This window comes from Plecotus auritus, assembly GCF_963455305.1.
Source record: "Plecotus auritus genome assembly, chromosome: 10".
Classification (NCBI taxonomy): domain Eukaryota; kingdom Metazoa; phylum Chordata; class Mammalia; order Chiroptera; family Vespertilionidae; genus Plecotus; species Plecotus auritus.
The window spans coordinates 8781278-8804571 of record NC_137785.1 but is presented as its reverse complement, the minus strand read 5'-3'; the positions used below and the strand labels follow the sequence as shown (position 1 = coordinate 8804571).

The following is a 23294-nucleotide window of genomic DNA, read 5'->3' as shown; positions in this document are numbered from 1 at the left end:
GCTTTCCCTAGATGCCAGTGATGAATTTATTGAGGGCCTAAGTCATCAATGGGAAAACTGCCAGTCTCAGGTCTCTATCTTTGCGAAATAATGAAGGCTTTTTCCTAAGATTTCTTTAATGTTGGGAGTTCTATTGACTATGGGTTAGTTTATAAGGAGATCTGGGCTCTAGAGCATGATGATTGAAAAACTTTTATGCGGCCCTAACCGGTTAGGCTCAGTGGATAGAGCGTCAGCCTGCAGACTCAAGGATCCCGGGTTCGATTCCGGTCAAGGGCATGTACCTTGGTTGTGGGCACATACCCAGTAGGGAGTGTGCAGGAGGCAGCTGATTGATGTTTCTAACTCTCTATCCCTCTCCCTTCCTCTCTGTAAAAAATCAATCAAAAAAAAAAAAACTTTTATGCGGTCTCAAACATTTTTGCCCTTGGGGGAAGACTGTGGTGCAAAAATTAGCTCAGCAGTTTTTGCCAAATTTATACACTTGCTCGCCTTAATTTCCCAGAAAACACTGTGGACTCTCTAGTCCTCACGTGAAGATGTATGCTTTGAGACACAGAGATCACTCCAAAGAGGTAGCTGTGACAACCTCAAGTATGTCTGGGAGCAGTGTGAGAACTTCCCTCTCAAGACTGCTTTCGCTCTGTCCCATAGAATTTGGATTGTTGTGTTTTCATTGTTGTTTGTTGCCATGCGGTTTTTTATTTCTTCTTTGATCTCTCTGGTAACCCAGTCATTCTTTAATAGCATACTATTTAGTCTCCATGTGTTTGATTTTTTTGGATTGTTTTTATTGTAGTTGATTTCCAGTTTTATGTCATTGTCATCTGAGAAGATGCTTGATAAGATTTCTATCTTCTTTTTTTTTTTTTTTTTTTTTTTTTTTTTTAAATATATTTTATTGATTTTTTTACAGAGAGGAAGGAAGAGGGATAGATAGTCAGAAACATCGATGAGAGAGAAACATCGATCAGCTGCCTCCTGCACACCTCCTACTGGGGATGTGCCCGCAACCAAGTTACATGCCCTTGACCGGAATCGAACCTGGGACCTTTCAGTCCACAAGCCGACGCTCTATCCACTGAGCCAAACCGGTTTTGGCTCTATCTTCTTGAATTTGAAGACACTTTGCCTGTGACCCAATGTATGGTATATCTTTGAAAATGACCCATGTGCACTTGAGAAAAATGTATATTCTGTGGCTTTGGGGTGAAATGTTCTGAAGATATCAATTAATTCCATGTGATCTAGTGAGTCATTTAGGATTGATGTTTCTTTGCTGATTTTTTGTTTAGAGGATTTGTCCAATGGTGATAGTGGGGTATTAAAGTCCTGTACTATGATTGTATTGCTGTCAATCCCTTGATATCATCCAGAAGTTTTTTTATGTATTTGGGTGCTCCTGTATTGTTTGCATATATGTTTACCCGAGTTATTTCTTCTTGTTGGATTGCTTCCTTTAGTATTATGAAGTGGCCTTCCTTATCTCTTGTTATGTCCTTCACTTTGAGATCTAATTTGTCAGATATAAGTATTGCTACCCCAGCTTTAATTTTTTCATTTCCATTCACCTGAAAAACCTTTTTCCATCCCTTCACCTTCAGTCTGTGTGCGTCTTTTTTTCTGTGGTGGGTTTCCTGTAGACAGCAGATATATGGGTCATGTTTTCTTATCCAATCAGTTACCCTATGTTTTGATTGGGGGCATTTCATCCATTTACATTTAAAGTTATTGTTGATTGGTACTTGTTTGTCGCCATTTTTATTCTTTACCCCTGTGATCCTTCTTCACTTCCTATTTTTTTTTTTTTTTACACCAGACCCTTTAGCATTTCTTGCATTGCTGGTTTGGTGGTAATAAATTCCCTTAGTCCTTTTTTGTCTGTCAAGCTCCTGATTTCACCTTCAATTTTGATTGATAGCCTTGCTGGGTACAGTATTCTTGGATTCTGACCCTTCCTTTGCATGACTTTGTATATTTCATTCCATTCCCTTCTGGCCTGATGAGTTTCTGTTGAGAAATCAGTTGCTAGTCTGATGGGGGATCCTTTGTAGGTAACTTTCTGTCTCTCTCTGGCTGCTTTTAAGATTCTTACTTTGTTGTTGGTGTTTGCCAATTTAATTATAATGTGCCTTGGGGTTGGTCTTTTGGGGTTCATTTTGTTTGGGACTCTGTGAGTTTCTTGGATTTGTCTAAGTTTTTTCTTCCCTATATCGGGGAAGTTTTCTATCATTATTTCTTCAAACCGGTTTTCTATTCCTTGCTCAGTTTCCTCTCCTTCTGGAATCCCTATTATGCGGATGTTGTTTTGTTTCATGTTGTCCCAAAGTTCCCTTAGGCTCTCCTCCTGCTTTTCAATTTTTTTTTTCTAGAAGCTGCTCTGCTTGGGTATTTTTTCCTACCTTGTCTTCTAGCTCATGGATGCAGTCCTCTGCTTCTTCTAGTCTACTCTTGATGCTTTCTATTCAGTTCTTTACAGCAGCAATGTCATTTTTCATTTTTCTTGATTCTTCTTCATTTCTTCTTGGTTCTTACACATATTGTTGAATGTGTCTTCCATTCTTTTCAGCCACCTTATGACCATTTCTCTGAATTCTTTCTCTGACAGATTGCTTGCCTCCATTTCATTTACTTCCTTTTCTGGTGATGCCTGCTTTTCTTTCATATGTGGGCTGTTTCTTTGTCTCCCCATGATCTCTCTTCTCTGGTTGTTTGGTTATGTAGTTCTCTCTCTCCTGCGTTGATTTAAAGGCACAAAACACAACACAACAAGGCACAATGCACAAGACACTGAACACAGATGTATTCACGATACTAATAACCCCAAATAAAGGTGACCACCAGAGAAAAGAGAATTAGGGAATAAGAAAGAAAGAAAAAAGAAGAGACTGAAAGGAGAGAAAAAAAAGGAGTGCAAAAATGAAATTGGGAAAAGGAAAAAAATAGAGAGAAAAGAAAGAGAATAAAAAAGAAGAGGGGAAAAATCTATTTGTATGGGGAGAAAACTTCAATAGAACAGCCACCAATCCCAACACATGCCAGCAACAAATACCTGGAGATGAATGCCAACTACAGACAACAACTAATATCAAGAGAGGTGCAGGAGAACAGAAGCAAAACACAAACAAAAACAAAACAAAAAAAGAAAAAGCGAAACAATCTCACAAACAAGCATAAAAAAAAACCAGTATAATCAACAATCAAGCAAACAACAACAAAAGGACAGAGAGAGAAAAATAATTGGATAGTGAAGAAAGAGAAGAGAGAGGTGTCTGGGTTTGGAGCAGGGGATTTGAAATTAGATATATAAGTAGGGTAAAAAGAAGGAATAGGGAAAATCTAAAGCAGGAATATAGGGTAAGAGAAACAGGACAACAAAAGGGGAAAAATGAGGAAGAGAGTGTTGGCATAAAGATAAAGTTGAGATAGAGTAAAATGATGCTAAAGGAAAGATGAAAATAGAATGTAGAACACTAATCCCAAAGTAAAATAAAGAGAAAAAAAAATGACACTTTAAAAAAAAGGTAAAATAGTAGTAGTAATAATATTGATTAAAAATAAAAATGTAATAATTAAAAAAGTAAAATCAAGTGAGGAAAAAAATTAGTTTTTTTAAAAATATATATTCTATTGATTTTTACAGAGAGGAAGGGAGAGGGATAGAGAGTTAGAAACATCGATGAGAGAGAAACATCGATCAGCTGCCTCCTGCACACCCCCCACTGGGGATGTGCCCCCAACCAAGGTACATGCCCTTGACCGGAATCAAACCTGGGACCCTTCAGTCCGCAGGCCGACGCTCTATCCACTGAGCCAAACCAGTTAGGGCAAAATTTTAGTTTCTTAAGTAAAAGATGAGAAATAAATAAAAATGTGCAGTAGTGCCCTAACTGGATGGCTCAGTGGATAGAGTGTCGGCCTGTGGACTGAAGGGTCCCAGGTTCAATTCCAGTCAAGGACATGTACCTTGGTTGCGGGTACATCCCCAGTAGGGGGTGTGCAGGAGGCAGCTGATGATGAGAAACATCATTGACGTTTCTAACTCTATTCCTTTCCCTTCCTCTCTGTAAAAAATCAATAAAATATATTTTTTAAAAATGTGCAGAAGTGAAGGTCATTTACTTCCTCTACTGTTTTGTTTTGCACGCCTGTTTCCTAGTCAGGACAGTATTGAAGTTCCCTGCATTCCACTGCTCAATGTTGTAGGCCACAGTCCTGATTTTCAAGCAGGCAGTATTTCTTTGTTTCTTATACTCCTTTATTTGTGTTTACACAAGAGTCAATTTGTGATTCAGCCCCTGGGTGGCAGTGTTTCTGGATTGACTTCCGGGTCTATAGGTCCTTTCTAGCTAGTGTTTATTTATTTATTTTTTATCCTTTTTTTTTTTTATTAAGGTATTATATGTGTACATATCTTACCATTTCCCCCCCCCACCCCACTCCCATACATGCCCTCACCCCCCAATGTTTTGCATCCATTGGTTACTCTTATATACATGCATATAAGTCCTTCAGTTGATCTCTTATTTCCCCCACCTCTCCCTAACCTTACCGCTGTAATTTGACAGTCTGTTTGATGCTTTACTGCCTCTGTATCTATCTTTTTTGGTCATCAGTTTATAATGTTTTTCATTATCCCCAAATGAGTGAGATCATGTGGTTCTAGCTAGTGTTTAGATTTTGTTTTCCTTGTGGCACTTAATACCGGTTTGGGGGAATGGGCTGTCCCAGAGCTGGTTCTCTGATTGTTACTCCCCGCTCTGATCCCCAGGTTCCACAAAAACAACTTCCCCCTGCAATCTCTTAGAGTGGCCCCAATTGGGTGATCCTATGTATGGGACTTAGGAATCAAAGCAAGGATTTAAAGACCAAAAAAAGAGGGGAGAGAGAGAGAGAGAGAGAGAGAGAGAGAGAGAGAGAGAGAGAGAGAGAGAGAGAGAAGAGCCAGAGTAAGTGGTCGAACTCCAGCGCTGTGGGGCAAATCTGTGCAGCTTTTTCCCCCTTTGGTCTAAGCAGCCAGCACACTGTTAAAATTTTTAGGCTGCCCTTTTGCACCCAGTTCAGCTATGGGATGCCTTTTAGAGTTTCCTTCTGTTAGCAGCCCTGTGGATCGATCCCCTTCCGCATTCGCAGATCACGCCAGCCCCAACGGCCGTGGACTTTTCTTGGCGCAGATTTCCCCGGATCCTCCAGCTCCCACTGTGCACGTTTCTCTCTCCTGCCTGGACCACAGACCTCACCTTATCCCAGGCGAAATCTGACCCTTCCGTGAGCTGGTGCAGAGCTCGTCCGAATCCGTGTGCTCGCGCCACTTGGGGACCCGTGTTCCCGGGTTCGCAGCTGTTCACTGGGTGCCATTGTAGGTTCCCGGGATTTTCAGACTTCCGACAACATCCACTCTCCCCTTCAAGACAGCACAGTCTCCGCGTCAGAGCCGGTCGCTCTGGGAGGGATCCCAGCAGCAGTGCAGGCTGCCCGGTCAGAGAAACCCCGTCCAGCAATCCCCAACAATCCCCTGGAATATAGCTGTCCCTCACCGCACTAACAAACACTCCCCATGTGACCACACACTCTCCCTTCATTCTCTCACCCACACACTATCTTGCAGTTTGCCTTCCCATCGGCAGCCATCTTCCTTCCCATCATGTCCATTCTAATAAATATTTGATTATTTCTAATAAAGCTGGTACAACCATTTCTGTAAAATTCTTTATATGGATATAAGTGTTATTTACCATTGTCAGTCGGACATCCCCCGAGGGCTCCTGGAGTGGGAGAGGGCACAGGCCTGGCTGAGGGACCCCCCCCTGAGTGTAAGAATTTAATGCACCATGCCCCTAGTTTAAACATATTCTGTAATTTTGTCATACCACCTCACTGTTGTTTTATTGTATTTTTGTAGGAATTTATGTTGAGCCTTTTCTCAGAAGTCTTAAATGCTTTTTTGGGTATTTGAATAATATGTTTTACTATTTTTTTCCTTTATAATAAATACTTAATTGATTTTTAAAAACATTTTCATTGATTTCGTAGAGCAAGTGAGAGGGAGAGGGAAATACAAACATGATTGTTGAGAGAACAGATGGCATGGCTCAGTGATTCCACCTGGACCAATGAATTAGGAGGTCACGGTTCCATTCACAGTCAAGGAAGATGCCTGCGCCCCAGCTAGATCCCCAGTGTGGGGCATGCGGGAGGCAGCTGATCAATGACTCTCAGCATTGATTTTTTTTTTTCTCTCTCTCTTAGTCTCCTGTCAACTCCAACCTCTCCCTGCAGAGACATCCCCAGGCCAGGCATTTCCCACTCCCCCAATGCCCACAAGCACCTTTGTCTGTGGGTGCATTTTAGTAAGAAATGGGACCTATAAGAAGCCACTGACTCTGCTGCAGGGAGGCAGGTGCTGTGGGCACTCAGGTGTCATTGTGGTGCACCCCACCTGGGAATGCCCAGCAGACTCACTAGAGCTCCCTGAATCTCAGTTGGCTGAATGTGACATGCAGATGATTGATGGCGCTTACTCTGGCTTTCCAAGATCAATAAAACTACCAAGCTGAGTACTTGTTGCCAGGATTCCAGGTTTGGATTTTTGAGCATTTTCTGTTTTAATTCTCACAACAACCTGGGCAAGTGGAAATTCATATCAAATGCTGAATAAATTCAGTAATTGAGAAATGAAGTCAGTTGCTTATATTTACAGCACAGACAAGTGTTAGATTCAAGGGGCTGGATTTTAACCATGATTTTCTCCAGCGTCAGACACAGTCTCTACCCCTGATGTGCAGCCCTCACTGGAGCAGGTACAGGATGAGGACCAGGGTGGCTCAGCTGCAGCTCCTGTTTCCATGGTTGCAGTTATGCGTTTCCTCCCATTCCCTTTACATCTCAGAGCCCTTACCCTTGGCCTCCCCGTGTTCAGGGGAACGCCATCATTTCTCAGCTGCAGTGGTTTCTCCAGGGGAACCTTCTTTCACAGTGAGCTGCTGTTTGTCTGCCTCCCCTTTGATCCCAGCACAGAGTTTGACCCACAGGAGTCCGCGGTAATTAGGGCTGACTCTCTGCACATTCGCCCACATTTTGTGTATCATGCTGTGATCCCATCCACTGTGCTGAGTGTTTGACCCTTGAAACGATGTTCCTATGTGGCACTGGCATTCACCCTGCAGGAGTGGATACAATTGGACATGAATTTTGGGACCTAATATTTGGAAGTAATGCTGAAGTCCTACATGATCCTGGTCTCATTGGACGGGTGCTCACCTCTTATTCATCCATAGGACCCACTGCCCATGTGACTCTGTCCTCTATATCCCTACTGGCTGAATGAGACAATGGCTCTCAGCATGTTTTCCCTGCAGCCCGGATCATGTTCTGTACCCACATCCTCCTTCCCAGTCTCCTGTGTCTGCACCCTGGGTCTTTGGATTGGAACAGTGTCATTTTGAGTACAAGCCCTCACCGCAGTGTACAGCATACTGGGCCACAACTGAGGTCCTTACTGTGCTTTTCCTGACAATCTACCCTAACTGACGCTCCACACACCACATTTTCTGACTGTACTTGAGGGTGGCTTCTCAGATGATGGTGTTTGCCATTTGGTCAGTTACTACGTTTTTGTGAGTTGTTTCAATGTATATAGAGGTATACATGTTAATAACTTTTTGTTTGTTTGTCTCCTGTTAATCTATATTATATCAGTTTAGTTATTAGGCCACCCAGAGAACCTAGAAAAGAAGAAGGAAATATTATTTTGCCTCTACAATGTCATTTTCCTCTTTTTTCCCCAATTAACTCCTCAGAATAAAAAAGTACTGTTCAGGTTTGGCCGGTGATGCAGGCTGTGAAAGAATTCAGAGCTAAGAGAAGACATGAAGAGAGGATGTTTATATTACTTTCCAAGAGAAAAAAGGACCAAGTATTGCTAGCCAATGCAGGGCAGGGATAAAGGTGGCTTATGCTTTTCATCAGTGTCTGTTTTTAAGGGACAAGAAATGGAAGGGCATTGGGCTGCGCTGAAGTTCAGTACATATGAGGGGTTATTTTTATTTTATTTTATTTTTTAAAAATATATTTTTATTGATTTTAGAGAGGAAGGGATAGGGAGAGAGAGATAGAAACATCAATGATGAGCCGAAACAGGTTTGGCTCAGTGGATAGAGCGTTGGCCTGCGGAATGAAGGGTCCCGGGTTCGATTCCGGTCAAGGGCATGTACCTTGGTTGTGGGCACATCCCCAGTGGGAGGTGTGCAGGAGGCGGCTGATCGATGTTTCTCTCTCATCGATGTTTCTAGCTCTCTATCCCACTCCCTTCCTCTCTGTAAAATATCAATAAAATATATTTAAAAAAAAGAAAAGAAAAGAAACATCAATGATGAGAGAGAATCACTGATTGGCTGCCTCCTGCACACCCCCTACTGGGGATCGAGTCCGCAACCCAGGCAAGTGCCCTTGGCCGGAATTGAACCTGGGACCCTTCAGTCCGCAGGCCGATGCTCTATCCACTGAGCCAAACCAGCTAGGGCTTGAGGGGTTGTTTTTAAAAGTTATAGTTTGTTTGCATTCCTGGAGACAGTCTGGTAGATGTATAGGTAGGTGACTTCTCAGTATTTTTCCAAGCCTATAAAATATGACTAGAGCCCTAACCGGTTTGGCTCAGTGGATAGAGCGTCGGCCTGCGAACTCAAGGGTCCCAGGTTTGATTCTAATCAAGGGCATGTACCTTGGTTGCGGGCACATCCCCAGTGGGGGGTGTGCAGGAGGCAGCTGATTGATGTTTCTCTCTCATCGATGTTTCTAACTCTCTCTCTCTCCCTTCCTCTCTGTAAAAAATCAATAAAATATATTTTTAAAAATATGACTAGAGAAAAAGTTATGCAGAGTTCAAATGAGGCTTGTTTAAAGGAACGGAGGGAAGGAAACTTTCTACTAACTAGATTCTCCTTGGTGCAAATTATCCCTGAGGTGTGACCACAGCAGGAAGGAGGGGTAGCAAGAATGTAGCCTTGATGCCCTGACTGGTTTGGCTCAGTGGATAGAGCGTCGGCCTGTGGACTGGAGGGTCCCAGGTTTGACTCTGGTCAGGGGCCTGTGCCTTGGTTGCGGGCGCATCCCCGGTGGGGGGTGTGCAGGAGGCAGCTGATCGATGTTTCTCTCTCATTGATGTTTCTAACTCTCTCTCTCCCTTCTTCTCTGTAAAAAATCAATAAAATATATTTTTTTAAAAAAAAGAATGTAGCCTTGAAATTAACTAATCTTGCTCAGCGGTTTTAAGAGGAGTCGTTTGAGCTAGAGGAACCATGAATCTTTGTGTTTAATTAGCAGGTGCTGCTCATAAATTGGGGAACACCACAGCAAGGAAAAAGAAAGACCTTTTTCTTGTCCTTACAAATACCTCCACCACATTTAGAACCTAAGGCTTTATTGACCTGAAGGGCAATTACTTCTAGGAGACCAAATAAATGGACACCAGCAATATGGGGTCATTCTGTTAAGGACGATGTGAACAATGGGTCTGGCAGGAAATAAACCACTCATTGAATTTTCTCCTCAACCCGCAGGTTCTCACCCCCCAGTATGGACACAAATGATGGCCGATACTAATCTTAGCAAGCTCAGGGAGCCTGGCATGGCATGGTGAATCTTGCAAACTCAGAGGCCAAAACTAATCATATAAGATAGTTTGAAGTTAAAACTTTTTAAGTAAAAATGAGTCACAGGTGTAGCTATATCCTAGCCTTGTTTTTGTCTTTTGTTTTGTTTTGTTTTTGCAAAGGTAATTTTTTACCTTATTGAGCCTGTCTACTGTCTTTTTGCATTTAGGATAACATACCTTTTGATTTTCAGAGAAATTTCCGTTTTACGGACTCCTAAGGGCACAATCTCCCAGCACAGAAGACCACAGAGCCCCAATTATTATTGTCATTGTGTTAAATATTAAGTGTTAACTATTCTATAACATTTAAAAAGAAGTATGTGTCTATTTTTTTTTCACTTTTTATCCAATCCCAGCGAATTCCCTCCGTAGCTCTCCCCCCTAATGTATCATCAGTGAATGTCATGTAACCCACTTATGTCTTCTCCTTTGAGTCTAATGTATAATGAAGGTGCAAAACTGCCATTCTCCCAACTCGGTCTGTTGTTAATTTCTTTCCTGGCAATGTCGCCGGCTTCGGTCAAATAAACAGAAAAATTCTCTACAGGTTTGGACATTTCTTACAGCCACACCAAAAGCAAGTGACTCATATGAAGCAGGAGGAAGGTACATGGAGGGGGGGGGGGGGGGAAGTGTATCAGCATTTCCAGGGACACAAGTGACAGAAGACAGATTTGTAAACACAAATTTAGAGCAGACCCAAAACCCAGCAAGCTAGAGCTTTCCTGTTGCTTTCAGAGAACAGAAGGAAATGCTCAAGGCTCAGGTGACTTTGTTTTGTGTGTGTGTGTGTGTGTGTGTGTGTGTGTGTGTGTGTGTGCGCGCGCGCGCGCGCGCGCGCGCGCGCGCACGGGCGGGCTCTTAATGACCACTCAAGGATTTATTGTTTGTTTGTTTTCTACCCTCACCCATCTTCCCTTTCTAGATTCTGCACTCCATTCCATGCTTCCATGTCTCTGAAATCACTCCATTCATCAGTTTTTTAAAATTAATTTCCATATAAGAGTGAGATGAAGTGATACTCTTTTCTCTGACTTATTTCACTTAGCATGATGCTCTCCAGGTCCCTCCGTGCTGTGTGAAAGGGTAAGAGAGCCTTCATTTTTACTGCTGCATAGTATTCCATGGTATAAATGTACCACAGTTTTCTATCCACCCATCTACTGATGGGCACTTGTGCTGTTTCCAGATTTTTGCTATTGTAAATTGTGCTGCTATGAATAGAGGGGTGCATACATTCTATCTGATTGTTTCAGGTTTCTTAGGGTATATTCCCAGAAGTAGAATCACTGGATCAAATGCAGTTCCATATTAAATTTTTTGAGGAAAGTCCATACTGGTTTCCATAATGGCTGTACCAGTTTGCATTCCCACCAGCAGTGTACTAGGGTTCCCTTTTTTCCCACATCCTCCCCAGCACTTGCCTTTTGTTGATGGCAGCCATTCTGACTGTGGTGAGGTGATACCTAATATTTGCTTTAATTTGCATCTCTCTGATGATCAGTGACTTTGAGCTTTTTTTCACATGTCTCTTGTCCATCTTATCCACACTGCAGCCCAGGCCGAGCTGACACTTCGGATGGCATCAGAAGCAGATGCTCTTAGGTATGAGAGTCTGTTTTGTGACATTAACTTTGTATAATGGATTCAATGGAGGCAGGTTAGATTGAGTTAGAGACTTGAGGAACCTCTGCCAGCTACAGTTGGCCTGAAGGAGACACAGCCAAAAGTCTTGAATGAAGAAACAAAGCCCACCATTCAAAATGAGCAGGTCCTGGGAGAAAGATATGCAAAACCAGCAGCTAAAGGAAGCCAGGCAGGGTCACCAGAAACAAATTTGCCCCAGACATCACCTCCCTTGAAGGCGCTAGAGGACACTTAGTATACTCGGTGTGTTCTTGGGCTTTATGCTCTTAAATCCAGTCCTGGAGCCAACTGAGAAATAAGGGATCCTGGAATTGGATCTTAGAAACTACATTACCCAGAAGGCTAAGGATGGATTGCCACGAAGCTGAGCCAATGAAGGTTCAGAGAAGGCATTTTCCTTAGGCCGCTTCTGTAGGGCGGGACTGTTAGTCCTCCTGGCGGGATTTTATCTTCACAGGTTTTAGTCTCAGGCGGTCAGGATTTCCTGGGCTCTGAGTCCAGTGCAGAAGGCTGGAGCGTGCTTTCCCCGCCTCACAGCCAATGGTCGGAGCCTCCAGTGGTGCTCACAGCTCACACTTAGGATTGAAGCTCGGAGACAACACCCGGACCCACCACAGGGCCTAGTCAGGCACGGCCACTCCTGCAGCGGCTTCTGCTCCAGCCGCTCCCGCCCCGCTCAGCCCACAGAGTGCAATGGCAGCGCCCGCGCTGAGGAGCTTCGCTGAGGTGAGTTCCTGTTCGCCCGGATGCTGGCGCCTGTCCAGTCCTCCAGCTCAGTCCGCATGGAGGACCGTGAGGAAGGCGGAGGGGAGAGAGGAGTGTTGTGGCTTCTGAGGACACAGCCAGTGCAGGGCAGAGAGGACAGGGGTGACTGCATCTGAGGTTCCCCTGAGGGTGTGGGCTGTGAGGATTGGCGGACAGATCAGAGGCTGCAGGGAGGACGTCACAGCCTCATTGGGGCTTTCCCGGCTGTGGGGTCCATCAGAGGCCTGGGGTGGTCCTGGACCCGGCTGGAAGACAAGCTCTCTACATGCCATGTGCCAAGTTCATGGGTGAGTCCAGCGAGATCCAGTGGCATTGGAGCAGGAAGGGGGCAGAGCTGAGGGAGTGAACCTGGTGTCTAAACATGGGAAGGAGTTGGACATTACCCAGTGGTGTGCACATCTGGAGGAAGTGTGAGCTGATGGTCCCCGGGACCTGGTGTGGGGACATAAAAGCGAAGCATAAACCCAGGCTTGGCTTTGTCTTGGAGGCATGATCTAGGAGACTGCAGTGGAATTGCTTGGCAGAAAGACTGGGGCCCTCAGGCATGGCCCAGAGCTTAAATGGCATTGCTCTCTCCCCCCCTCCCCCCATCCTTCCCACCCAACCCAGCTGCTCTGCTGAGGGCAATCCCAGTGAGTAATGGGACTGTGATGAGAGAGCAGCCTGCACTGGCATTAGGGCCTGGTGTCCACACTAACCGGGTGCCCTGGAGGAGGTTGAGGGGGGGAAGGTGTGTAAGGAGTAGGAGTGGGGGTTCTCAGAGAGACAGCTCTGGTTTCAATTGTCTCCATTCTGACAGGTTGGCGTGACCTTTGAGGACATTGCCCTGTACTTCTCCAGGGAGGAATGGAGCCTCCTTGATGAGGGTGAGAGACAGCTGTACCTGAATGTGATGCTGGAGAACTTTGAACTTCTATCCTCGCTGGGTAAGACCCTTACTCTCACCAGTGACCTGGACTTGGCTTTGGGATTTCCCAGGCCCCATCTCCCAGGGTGTGCTGTGTCCTCCCGTGTAGACTGTTGTTCTGCTTGATTTTCCAGTTTCCTGGGTAGTTGCTGTCCTGGGGAGGGTTGGTCTGTTTCTGCTGCTCCCTTCTTTCCTGAAGTCCCAATTCTCCCCGCTGTACTACATTCACAGGGAAGGACTTGGTAGTGTTGCAGGAAACCTAAGGGATTAGTGGTGTCCAGTATTGTTGGGTTTACATGTGAGTATTGATTTCAGCAGCACCATTCATTGCAGAAACTATCTTTCCCTTCTTCTGTGTCTTGCAGTTTTGACAAAGATTACTTGCAAGGATGTGCCTGGGTTTATTTCTGTGTTTTCTGTTCTGTTCTGTTGATCTAAGTGTCTGTGTTTCCCCAGCAACACACTGTTTGCTCGCTTTCTCTTTGTAATAAATTGAAGTCAGGAAGTGTGATGCCATCAGCTTTGTTCTTGCTCACTATTGTTTTTGCTATTTGCATTTTTTAGTTCGATACATTTCTAGAGTCTCTTTTCGTTTCTTTGTAAAATACCATAGGAATTATCCTAAGGATTCCATTTAATCTGTAGATTGCGTTGTGTACTATGGATATTTTCAACATATTTCTTTTTGTAAAAATTTTTATTGTTTAAAGTATTACATATTGTATTACATATGTCTCCTTGTTCTCCCATTGACCACAAATGAGTGAGCTCATGTGATATTTATCTTTCTCCGACTGGCTTATTTCGCTTAGCATAATGCTCTCCAGGTCCATTCATGCTGTTGCAAATAGTAAGAGTTCCTTCCTTTTAAAGCAGTGTAGTATTCCATTGTGTAGATGTACCACATTTTTTTAATCCACTGATCTGCTGATGGGCACTTAGGTTATTTCCAAGTCTTAGCTATGGTAAATTGTGCTGCTCTGAACATAGGGGTGCATATATCCTTTCCGTTTGGTGTTTCTGACTTCTTTTTAATATATTTCTTTATTGATTTCAGAGAGAGAAAGGGAAAGGGAGAGAGAGATAGAAATACCAATGATCAGAGAGAATCATTGATCAGCTGCCTCCTGCATATCCCCTGCTAGGCATGAAGCCCATAACCCCGCTTGTATCCTTGGCAGGATTCGAACCTGGGACCCTTCAATTTGCAGTCCAAGAGTCTATCCACTGAGCCGAAACCGTCTAGGGCTGTTTCTGATTTCTTGGGATATATTCCTAGAAGTGGAATTACTGGGTCAAATGGGAGTTCCATTTTTAATTTTTTGTGGAAACTCTGTTCTATATTCCAGTGTCTGTACCAAATCTGCATTCCCACCAGCTGTGCACACGGGTTCCTTTTTGTCCACATCCTTGCCAGCATTTTTCGCTTGTTAATTAGTTGATGATAGCCATCCTGACATGTGTGAGATGATACCTCATTGTCGTTTTGATTTGCATCTCTCGGATTTATAGTGACTTTGAGCATGTTTTCATATGTCTCTTGGCCTTCTGCATGTCCACTTTCAAAAAGTGTCTGTTTAAGTCCTTTGCCCATTTATTGATTGGATTGTTTATCTTCTTTTTACAACCCTTAGTTCTTACTGCCAGTAGGGACTTCTTTTCCCACCTCTGGGACCCTGGGCTGGGCATCTGGTGTGGGACTGGGACCCCTTGCTCCTCCAGGTGACTTCTGCAGAGACAACCTTTCTCCCTATTAAAAACATGGCCCACGTGGGTACAGGACCAGCACCTTCCGTGCCTCTTTGCCTCCTACCAGTCTCAGTGTGCTTTCTTCTTAACTTCTCTAGTTATAAAGACTTCTATTCAGCCAGCTTTCCAGTGGTTCTGGCTGACGGTTGCTCTGTATTTTAGTTGTAATTTTCGTGTGGAGGCTGCGAGTATAGGCTTTTGCCTACCCCGCCATATTGGATCTACTCTCCTGTAACTTTTCTGAATTCAATTCTTTTTTTAAAAAAAATATATTTTATTGATTTTTTAAAAAAATATATATATTATTGATTTTTTACAGAGAGGAAGGGAGAGGGATAGAGAGTTAGAAACATCGATGAGAGAGAAACATCAATCAGCCACCTCCCGCACACTCCCTACTGGGTATGTGCCCGCAACCAAGGTACATGCCCTTGACCGGAATCGAACCTGGGACCTTTGAGTCCGCAGGCCAACGCTCTTTCCACTGAGCCAAACCAGTTAGGGCTGAATTCAATTCTTTATTCTTCTTTTATCGTCACCTGAATAGTGAGAATATTTTTTTCCATTGATTTTATTTTTTTTTTTTCCTTAGAGAATGAGAGAAAGGGAGAGCCAGAGAGAGAGAGAGAGAGAGAGAGAGAGAGAGAGAGAGAATCATCAACTGGTTCCTTCCACATGTGCCCCCACTAAGAGGGGGATTGAACCTGAAACCCACGAACCTGCCCCTTACTGGGAATCGAACCCATGACTCTCCAGTGTACAGGCAGGCACTCTCAGCACTGAGCGACACGGGCCAGGGCTATTTATTTATTCTTTAAGTATATTTTATTGATTTCAAAGAAGAAGAGAAGGAGAGAGCAATAGAAACATGAATAATGAGAGAGAGAGACATTGATCAGCTGCTTCCTGCATGCCCCCCACTGGAGATTGGGCCGGCAACCTGTGTATGTCGCCTGACAAGGAATGTAATTGTGATGTCTTAGTTCATGAGTCAATGCTCAATCAGTGAGCCGTACTGGGCAGCCTTTATTTATTGATTTTAGAGACAGGAAGGGAGACAGAGAAAGAGAGGGAAACATTGATCTGCTGTTCTCCCCATCTAAGCATTTATTGGCTGTCCCCTATATGTGCCCTGATGGGGGATCAAACCCACAACCGTGGTGCATCAGGACCACTCAAACAGTTGAGCTACCTGGCCAGGGCTCTGAATCTGTTTATTAATTTCAGAAACATATCGGATCCTTTTTTTTTTTTTTTTTTTTTTTTATAGCAAAGGTGGAGATTTATTGAAGAACAAGTACAGACTCCCACATGGGAGGGGGGAAGAGTCCCACAGAATGGACTCACACATGGGGAGGGAGAAAGGGTCCCCCTCACATGGGATCTTGCCAAATTTCTTTATGGAGGGTCATTCGTCTCCTAACATCAACATCTCTTATGATGCTTTGTGGTTCATAGTGTCAGGTGTAATGTCTTATCTTTCATTTCTTTTAGGCTTGTTTGTTTTTGCTTTATTCTCAGCACCATTTATTGAAGAGACTGTCTTGACTCCATTATATGTTCTTGCTTCCTTCGTCAAACATTAATTGAGCATAGTGGTTTGGGTTGATTTCTGGGTTTGCTATTCTATTCCATTGACCTATATGTCTGTTCTTGTGCCAGTACCAGACAGTTTTGAGAACAGTGGCCTTGTAATACAGCTTGAAATCTGGTATTGAGATCCCACCTACTTTGTTCTTCTTTCTCAGGATTGCTGCAGCTATTTGGGGTCTTTCTTTATTCCAGATGAATTTTTGCAGAGTTCGTTGTAGGTCTGTGAAATATGCCATTGGTATTTTAATGGGGAATGCATTGAATCTATAGATTGCTTTGGATAGTATGGACATTTTAATGATGTTGATTTTACCAATCCATGAACATGGTATGTTCTTCCATCTATTTACGTTTTCCTCTATCTCTTTTTCAGTGTCCTGTAGCTTTCCGAGTACAGGTCTTTTACCTTCTTAGTTAAGTTAATTCCTTCGGTGTAATGATAAATGGGATTTTTTTTTTTTTTTGGTCTCTCTTTCTGTAAATTCACTATTGGTGTATAGATATGCCATTGATTTTTGCCATTATTTTTTGTACACTGCTACATTGCTGAATTCATTTATTAAGTCTACTAATTTTTTGATGGAGTCTTTCGTGTCTTTTATATACAATATCATGTCATCTGCAAATAAGGACAGTTTTACTTCTTCTTTTCCAATTTGGATGCCTTTTATTTCTTCTTCTTGTCTGATCGCAATGGCTAGTACTTCCAGTGCTATGTCGAACAGGAGTGGTGTAAGTGGGCATCCCTGTCTTGTTCCTGTTCTTAGGGAAAATGGTTTTAGTTTTTGCCCATTGAGTATGTTGTTGGCTGTGGGTTTGTCATATAAAGCTTTTATTAATGTTGAGGTATGATTTCTATTCCCACCATGCTGAGAGTTTTTATCAAGAAAGGGTGTTGGATTTTGTCAAATGCTTTTTCTAAATCAACTGATATGAGTATGTGATTTTTATCTCTCAATTTGTTTATGTGATGTATCACATTTATTGATTTGTGGATATTGTACTATCCTTGCATTACCGGGATAAATCCTACTTGGTCATGGTGTATGATCTTTCTGATGTACTGCTGGATCTGATTTGCTAGAATTTTGTTGAGGATTTTAGCATCTATGTTCATCAGGGTTATTGGCTGTAATTCTCTTTCATTATGTTGTCTTTATCTGCTTTTGATATTAGGGTAATGCTGGCTTCATAACGTGAGCTTCGAAGTGTTCCTGCCACTTGAATTTTTTGGAATAGTCTGAAGAGGATAGGTTTTAGTTCTTCCTTGAATGTTTGGTAAAACTCCCCTGTGAAGCGGTCTGGCCCCGGGCTTTTGTTTGCTGGAAGTTTTTTGATGACTGCTTCAATTTCTTCCATAGTTATCAGCCTGTTGAGATTTTCAGATTCTTCCTGATTGAGTTTTGGAAGGTTGTAGTTCTAGGAATATGTACTTTTCCTCTAGGTTGTCTAATTTTTTGGAATAGAGTTGTTCATAGTATTTTTTAACAATCCTTGGTATTTCTGTGTGGGGGTTTTCTTTGAAGGTCTGCATCATTTATCCCATGCAATGGCTCAAATGGGATTTAAGGGAAAGAATCATTTGTGCATCACAGAAGAAACACAACTTTCTGAATGACACAGTGGTCCCACAGATGGTCTTGCCTTGGTGAAGGTTATTGGGGAGGAATTCACGGCTGGCCTTTATTACATTCATAGCTAGAAACCCAGTGTTTTGTTACGGTTGCCCATTCCTCACCCAATTATGCTTGTTTTTGCTTATTGTAGATACTTTGCCAACTACTCAGTTCTAATAGTGATCATTTCTACTCGGATTCCCAGCCCACAGATAACCTTAACCTCTCTGGACTTTGCACCTCTATTTCTTTCAGAGGTTTCTCTTTACTGCAAACCAACGTTGGTCCATGCCTGCAGCACCTTGGAGTGCACATGGTTTATTATATTGACGTTGAACATCGTGGGCTCTCATACAATTAATTGTTATGGCTTTGAGCAGCTTTAAATTATTCTACACAGACTCACATGGCCAGCATGTAAGGTCCTAGAGGAAGCCGTTTGTGCAAGAACATTGAGTAGAGCCTTCCTCTCTTCTTTGTATCCCATCCTGTGATTTTGTCCCTCCCTTGGTGAGATTGTCATCATCGACTGCCTTTTGGGGCCACGTTATGTATAACAGCTATTTCCTCTGAATACACCTCACTCATCTTGAAAATCTTTCTGTGGAATCATGCCTAGTCATGATAGATAAACATTTGTGGTGAAGATATTCTGTTTTTATAAGGTCAACATGTACTTAACCAATGTTTCCTTTTCTTCAGGTTGCTGTTGTGGAACAGAGAATGTGGAGGCCCCGACTGAACAGAAGGTTTCTGTAAGAGTGTCACAGGAAAGGAATCCCAATGTACCCTTGTCTCCCCAGAAGAGCCACCCCTGTGAGAGTTGTGGGCTCGTCTTGGGAAACATTTTCCACGTGATGGAGCTGCAGGGAAAACAACACGGACAGATACTGTTGAGATGTGGGGCATGTGCAAAACGGTTTTACTTCAGTGTAAAATTTCACCAACAGCATGTGAGAGAGAAGACTTTCAATACAGGTGTGGACAGGATCTCACATGCAAACAGTGGCAATTTCATTGTGTCTCAGAATCATTTCCCATGTGAGGAGGTTGGGCAGGATGTCCTTACCGGGTCAGGACATCTCCACCTAAAGGCTACTCAGACCAGGGACAGTCCAAATGCTATTTCGACACTTGGGATGACGCTTCAAAGGAGAAAAGATTATTACATCAGAGAAGATTGTAAGAAAGGCATTCATTGCAACCACACGTTTATTCCGGAAAAGGATGCCCATGCAGGAAGTCGGTGTTTTGTGTGCTCTGAATGTGGAAAATATGTTACTAAATTTTTTTGCTTTCATTATCAGCAGCGAGGTGACAATGGAGAAAGGCCTTATCAGTGCAGTGAATGTGGGAAAACTTTTACCACTAAGACCCACCTTCATAGTCATCAGAGAGTTCATACTGGAGAAAAGCCTTATAAATGCAGTGAATGTGGAAAGTCTTTTACCACTAACACCAACCTTCGTAGTCATCAGAGAGTTCATACAGGAGAAAAGCCTTATAAATGCAGTGAATGTGGGAAGCCTTTTACCACTAAAGCCCACCTTCATAGTCATCAGAGAATTCATACAGGAGAAAAGCCGTATAATTGCAGTGAATGTGGGAAATCTTTTACCACATGCACTGATCTTTGTCGTCATCAGAGAGTTCACACTGGAGAAAAGCCTTATATATGTAGTGAGTGTGGAAAATCTTTTAAAGGTAGCACTGGTCTCCAATATCATCAGAGAGTGCACACTGGAGAAAGACCTTATCACTGCAGTGAATGTGGGAAGTCTTTTATCACTAGCTCTGAACTTCATTGTCATCAGAGAGTTCACACTGGAGAAAGGCCTTATGAGTGCAGTGAATGTGGAAAATCTTTTACAACTAGCTCTCACCTTCATTATCATAAGAGAGTTCACACTGGAGAAAAGCCTCATAAATGCAGTGAATGTGGAAAGTCTTTTACAAGTAGCACTACTCTCCAATATCATCAGAGAGTTCACACAGGAGAAAAGCCTTATCAATGCAGTGAATGTGGGAAGTCTTTTAACACTAGAACTGAACTTCATTGTCATCAGAGAGTTCACACTGGAGAAAGGCCTTATGAGTGCAGTGAATGTGGAAAGTCTTTTACAACTAACTCTAACCTTCATAATCATCAGAAAGTTCACACTGGAGAAAGGCCGTATAAATGCAGTGAATGTGGAAAATCATTTACAACTAACTGTCACCTTCATTATCATAAGAGAGTTCATACAGGAGAAAAGCCTTATCAATGCAGTGAATGTGAGAAAACTTTTACCAATAACTCTAATCTTCGTAGTCATCAGAGAGTTCACACTGGAGAAAAGCCTTATCAATGCAGTGAATGTGGAAAATCTTTTACCACTAGCACCCACCTTCGTAGTCATCAGAGGGTTCATACAGGAGAGAAGCCTTATAAATGCAGTGACTGTGGGAAATCTTTTAGAAGTAGCAAAGGTCTTCAATATCATCAGAGAGCTCACACTGGAGAAAGCTGTTCTGAGTGCAATTAATGTGAGATATCTTTCAGCCAAATTTGTAAATTCTCTGTTCACAAATGAGTCCAAATTTGAAAAATTTATTAGTTGTGTAGGAAATGTCGTTTCTTAGTTAGGACTTAACAATTGTATAAGAAAATATGTGAAGTCTCATTATTCTGAATTATACATCATACATTTAATCACCTATGTTATGTAACGTCCCCCCAACTGTTTTTGTTGTTCTGTTTGTTAGTATTTATGTTGGAACGATATGTATCTATGTTTCACTTTCCAACATACAGACATGTCTTGCCAGATCTATGTCACTGCGTATTTCTGTTGCTAAAGGTATTTCACCTGAACCACCTATAAGGTCCCTACAGATGGCATCACTCAGCATCCTCATGTGTCCAGGAAAGCTAACTTTGTTGTCTAATTTGTTGAAGAAAATTAGGAATACCTGAGCCCTTAGTTCTAACTTGTTTCCCTGTCTTGAGTTGCCACATAGGACTGATTACTGTAGGCCGCAGTAAACATAATGTTGGAGAAGAACTGCCATTTCCAGAGACACACTTTCCCTAGATGCTAATGATGAAGAATTTATTGAGTGCCTAAATCATCAATGGGAGAACTGCCAGTCTGCAAAATAATGAAGGAGTTATCCTAAGGCTTCTTTAACGTTGGGTCTTCTATTGACTCTATGGGTTAATTTTTAAGGAGATCTGGGCTCTCCAAGCATGAGGAGGTGAAAAACTTGTATGCGGTCTCAAACATTTTTGCCCTTGGGGGAAGACTATGGTGCAGAAATTAGCTCAGCAGTTTTTGCCAAATTTACGTTGCTGCCCATAATTTTCCAGGAAACACTGTGGACTCTAATCCTCATGTGAAGACGGATGCTTTGAGACACAGAGATCACTGCAAAGAGGGGGGTAGCTGTGACAACCTCAGGTATCTGGGAGCAGCGTGATTTTTTTTCTTGTTTACAAGGGATGCTGAGACATTTGAAGGGAACCTCCTGCCCAGGTCTTGCAGAGGGCCATGTGCCCTAATGGTTTAAATTCCATGGTGATGATCACTGGTTGGAGGACCTTTGCAGTGAGGGGAACCCCTTTCACTGCAGAAACACTGACCTCATTGTTATCGGACCAGACTGCTGCCCATTAGATGGAATGGGTCCTCATCTAAACCTGCACCCAGATATTTTTTTTTTTTAGGAAAAACTACAGGAGCGGTGTGTACACAGATCTGAGGGACTCCAGGTATGTTTATCGTCTGTGGAGCGGTCATTGTTATTGATTATAATCAAGAGGTTTTGTGGCTTCTTGTAGCTTCTCAAGTGTTTCCATCAGAGCCATTGGTGCTCTGGCAGCAAAAAAAGCTGAAGACAAAGGCTGTCTTTTGTCCAGGGATGTGGCTTTTGTGACCCATTAAGCATTCCAGTGGGTTTGGGTCAAAGTTCTTCATTGTTGCATTTTCTGTCACTGAGATGAGACTCGCCCAGAGGGCATAAGAATGTGGATTGAATATAGAGTTGCCAAACCTGTTGTTCCGAAATAGGTGGATGTACATTTGTTTTCACAACTATAATGAGTAAGTTGCATGTGTTAATGATAGTGTTTCATAAATTTTGACATGTGCGTGAAACTTTAACCATGAGTATACTCATAATACTGACCATATCTATCACTGTGTAGTTGCTTCCTGACCTCAATTAATCTGTCCCTGTTCTTCACAGCTTTCCTAGAAACCATGGATTTACATTCCATTTTCATAGAGAACTTTGCTTTTTCTAAGTATTTTTCTGCTTTATCTTACATTTCATAAAATCTTGGAGATTTATTAAAGATATATTAGTAACTCATCTCTTTTTTTATAGATATTCTCTTTGTTGTTTTTGTCGATCCACATGAGGATATTTTCCCATTTATTTTTAGGGAGAGTGGAAAAGACAGTGAAAGACAGAAACATTGATGTGAGAGAAACACATTGATAGGTTGCCTCCTGCATCAGTCGTGACCAGGGCCTGGCTGGGAAGGAGTCTTCATCCAAGGTATGTGCCTTTGAAAGGAATAGAACCTGGGACCCTTTGGTCTGCAGGCCTATGCTCTATCCAGAGCCAAACCAGCTATGGCTCTGGTAGATATTCCTATCTTTGAATATATCATCATCATGTCCATTTTAATAAATATTTGTTTATTTCTAATAAAGCTGGTACAAACATTTCTGTATAATTCTTTATGTGGATATAAGCATTATTTACCTTTTTCAGTCGGACATCCCCCGAGGGCTCCCAACTGCAAGAGGGCACAGGCCAGGCTGAGGGATCCCCCCTGAGTGCATGAATTTCCTGCACAGGGCCTCTAGTTTAAAGATATTATGTAATTTTATCATTCTCCTCACTGTTGTTTGATTGTATTTTTTGTAAGAATTTATGGTGAGCCGTAGAAGTCTTAAATGCTTTTTTTGGGGTATTTGAGTAATATGTTTTAATATTTTTCCTTTATAATAAATATTTTATTTGATTTTTTAAAACAGTTTCATTGATTTCATAGAACAAGGGAGAGAGAGGAAGAAATACGTTCATGCATTTTGAGAGCACAGCCGGCATGCCTCAGTGGTTCCACATGGACCTATCAACCAGGAGGTCACGGTTCCATTCACAGACAGGATGCCTGCGCCTTGGCTAGATCCGCAGTGTGGGGCATACAGGAGGCACCTGATCAATGATTCTCTCTGAGCATTGATTTTTCTCTGTGTCTCCCTGTCCACTGGCAACTCCAGCCTCTCCCTGCAGAGACATTTCCAGGCCAGACACTTCTCACTCTCCAATGCCCACACGCACCTTTGTCTGTGGGTGCATTTTAGTAAGAAAT

The 23294-nt window shown here is 42.6% G+C and overlaps 1 protein-coding gene across 1 annotated transcript; it reads left to right on the top strand.

Moving 5' to 3' along the window:
* Window positions 1-11719: 11719 nt before the first annotated feature.
* LOC308236430 (uncharacterized protein) lies at window positions 11720-22728 on the top strand. Its single transcript, XM_080646105.1, has 3 exons — window positions 11720-12025; window positions 12864-12990; window positions 18632-22728. Exons 1-3 carry the CDS (start codon window positions 11993-11995, stop codon window positions 20452-20454), a joined length of 1983 nt encoding a protein of 660 aa, XP_080502231.1. The 5' UTR covers window positions 11720-11992; the 3' UTR covers window positions 20455-22728.
* The last annotated feature ends 566 nt before the right edge of the window (window positions 22729-23294 follow it).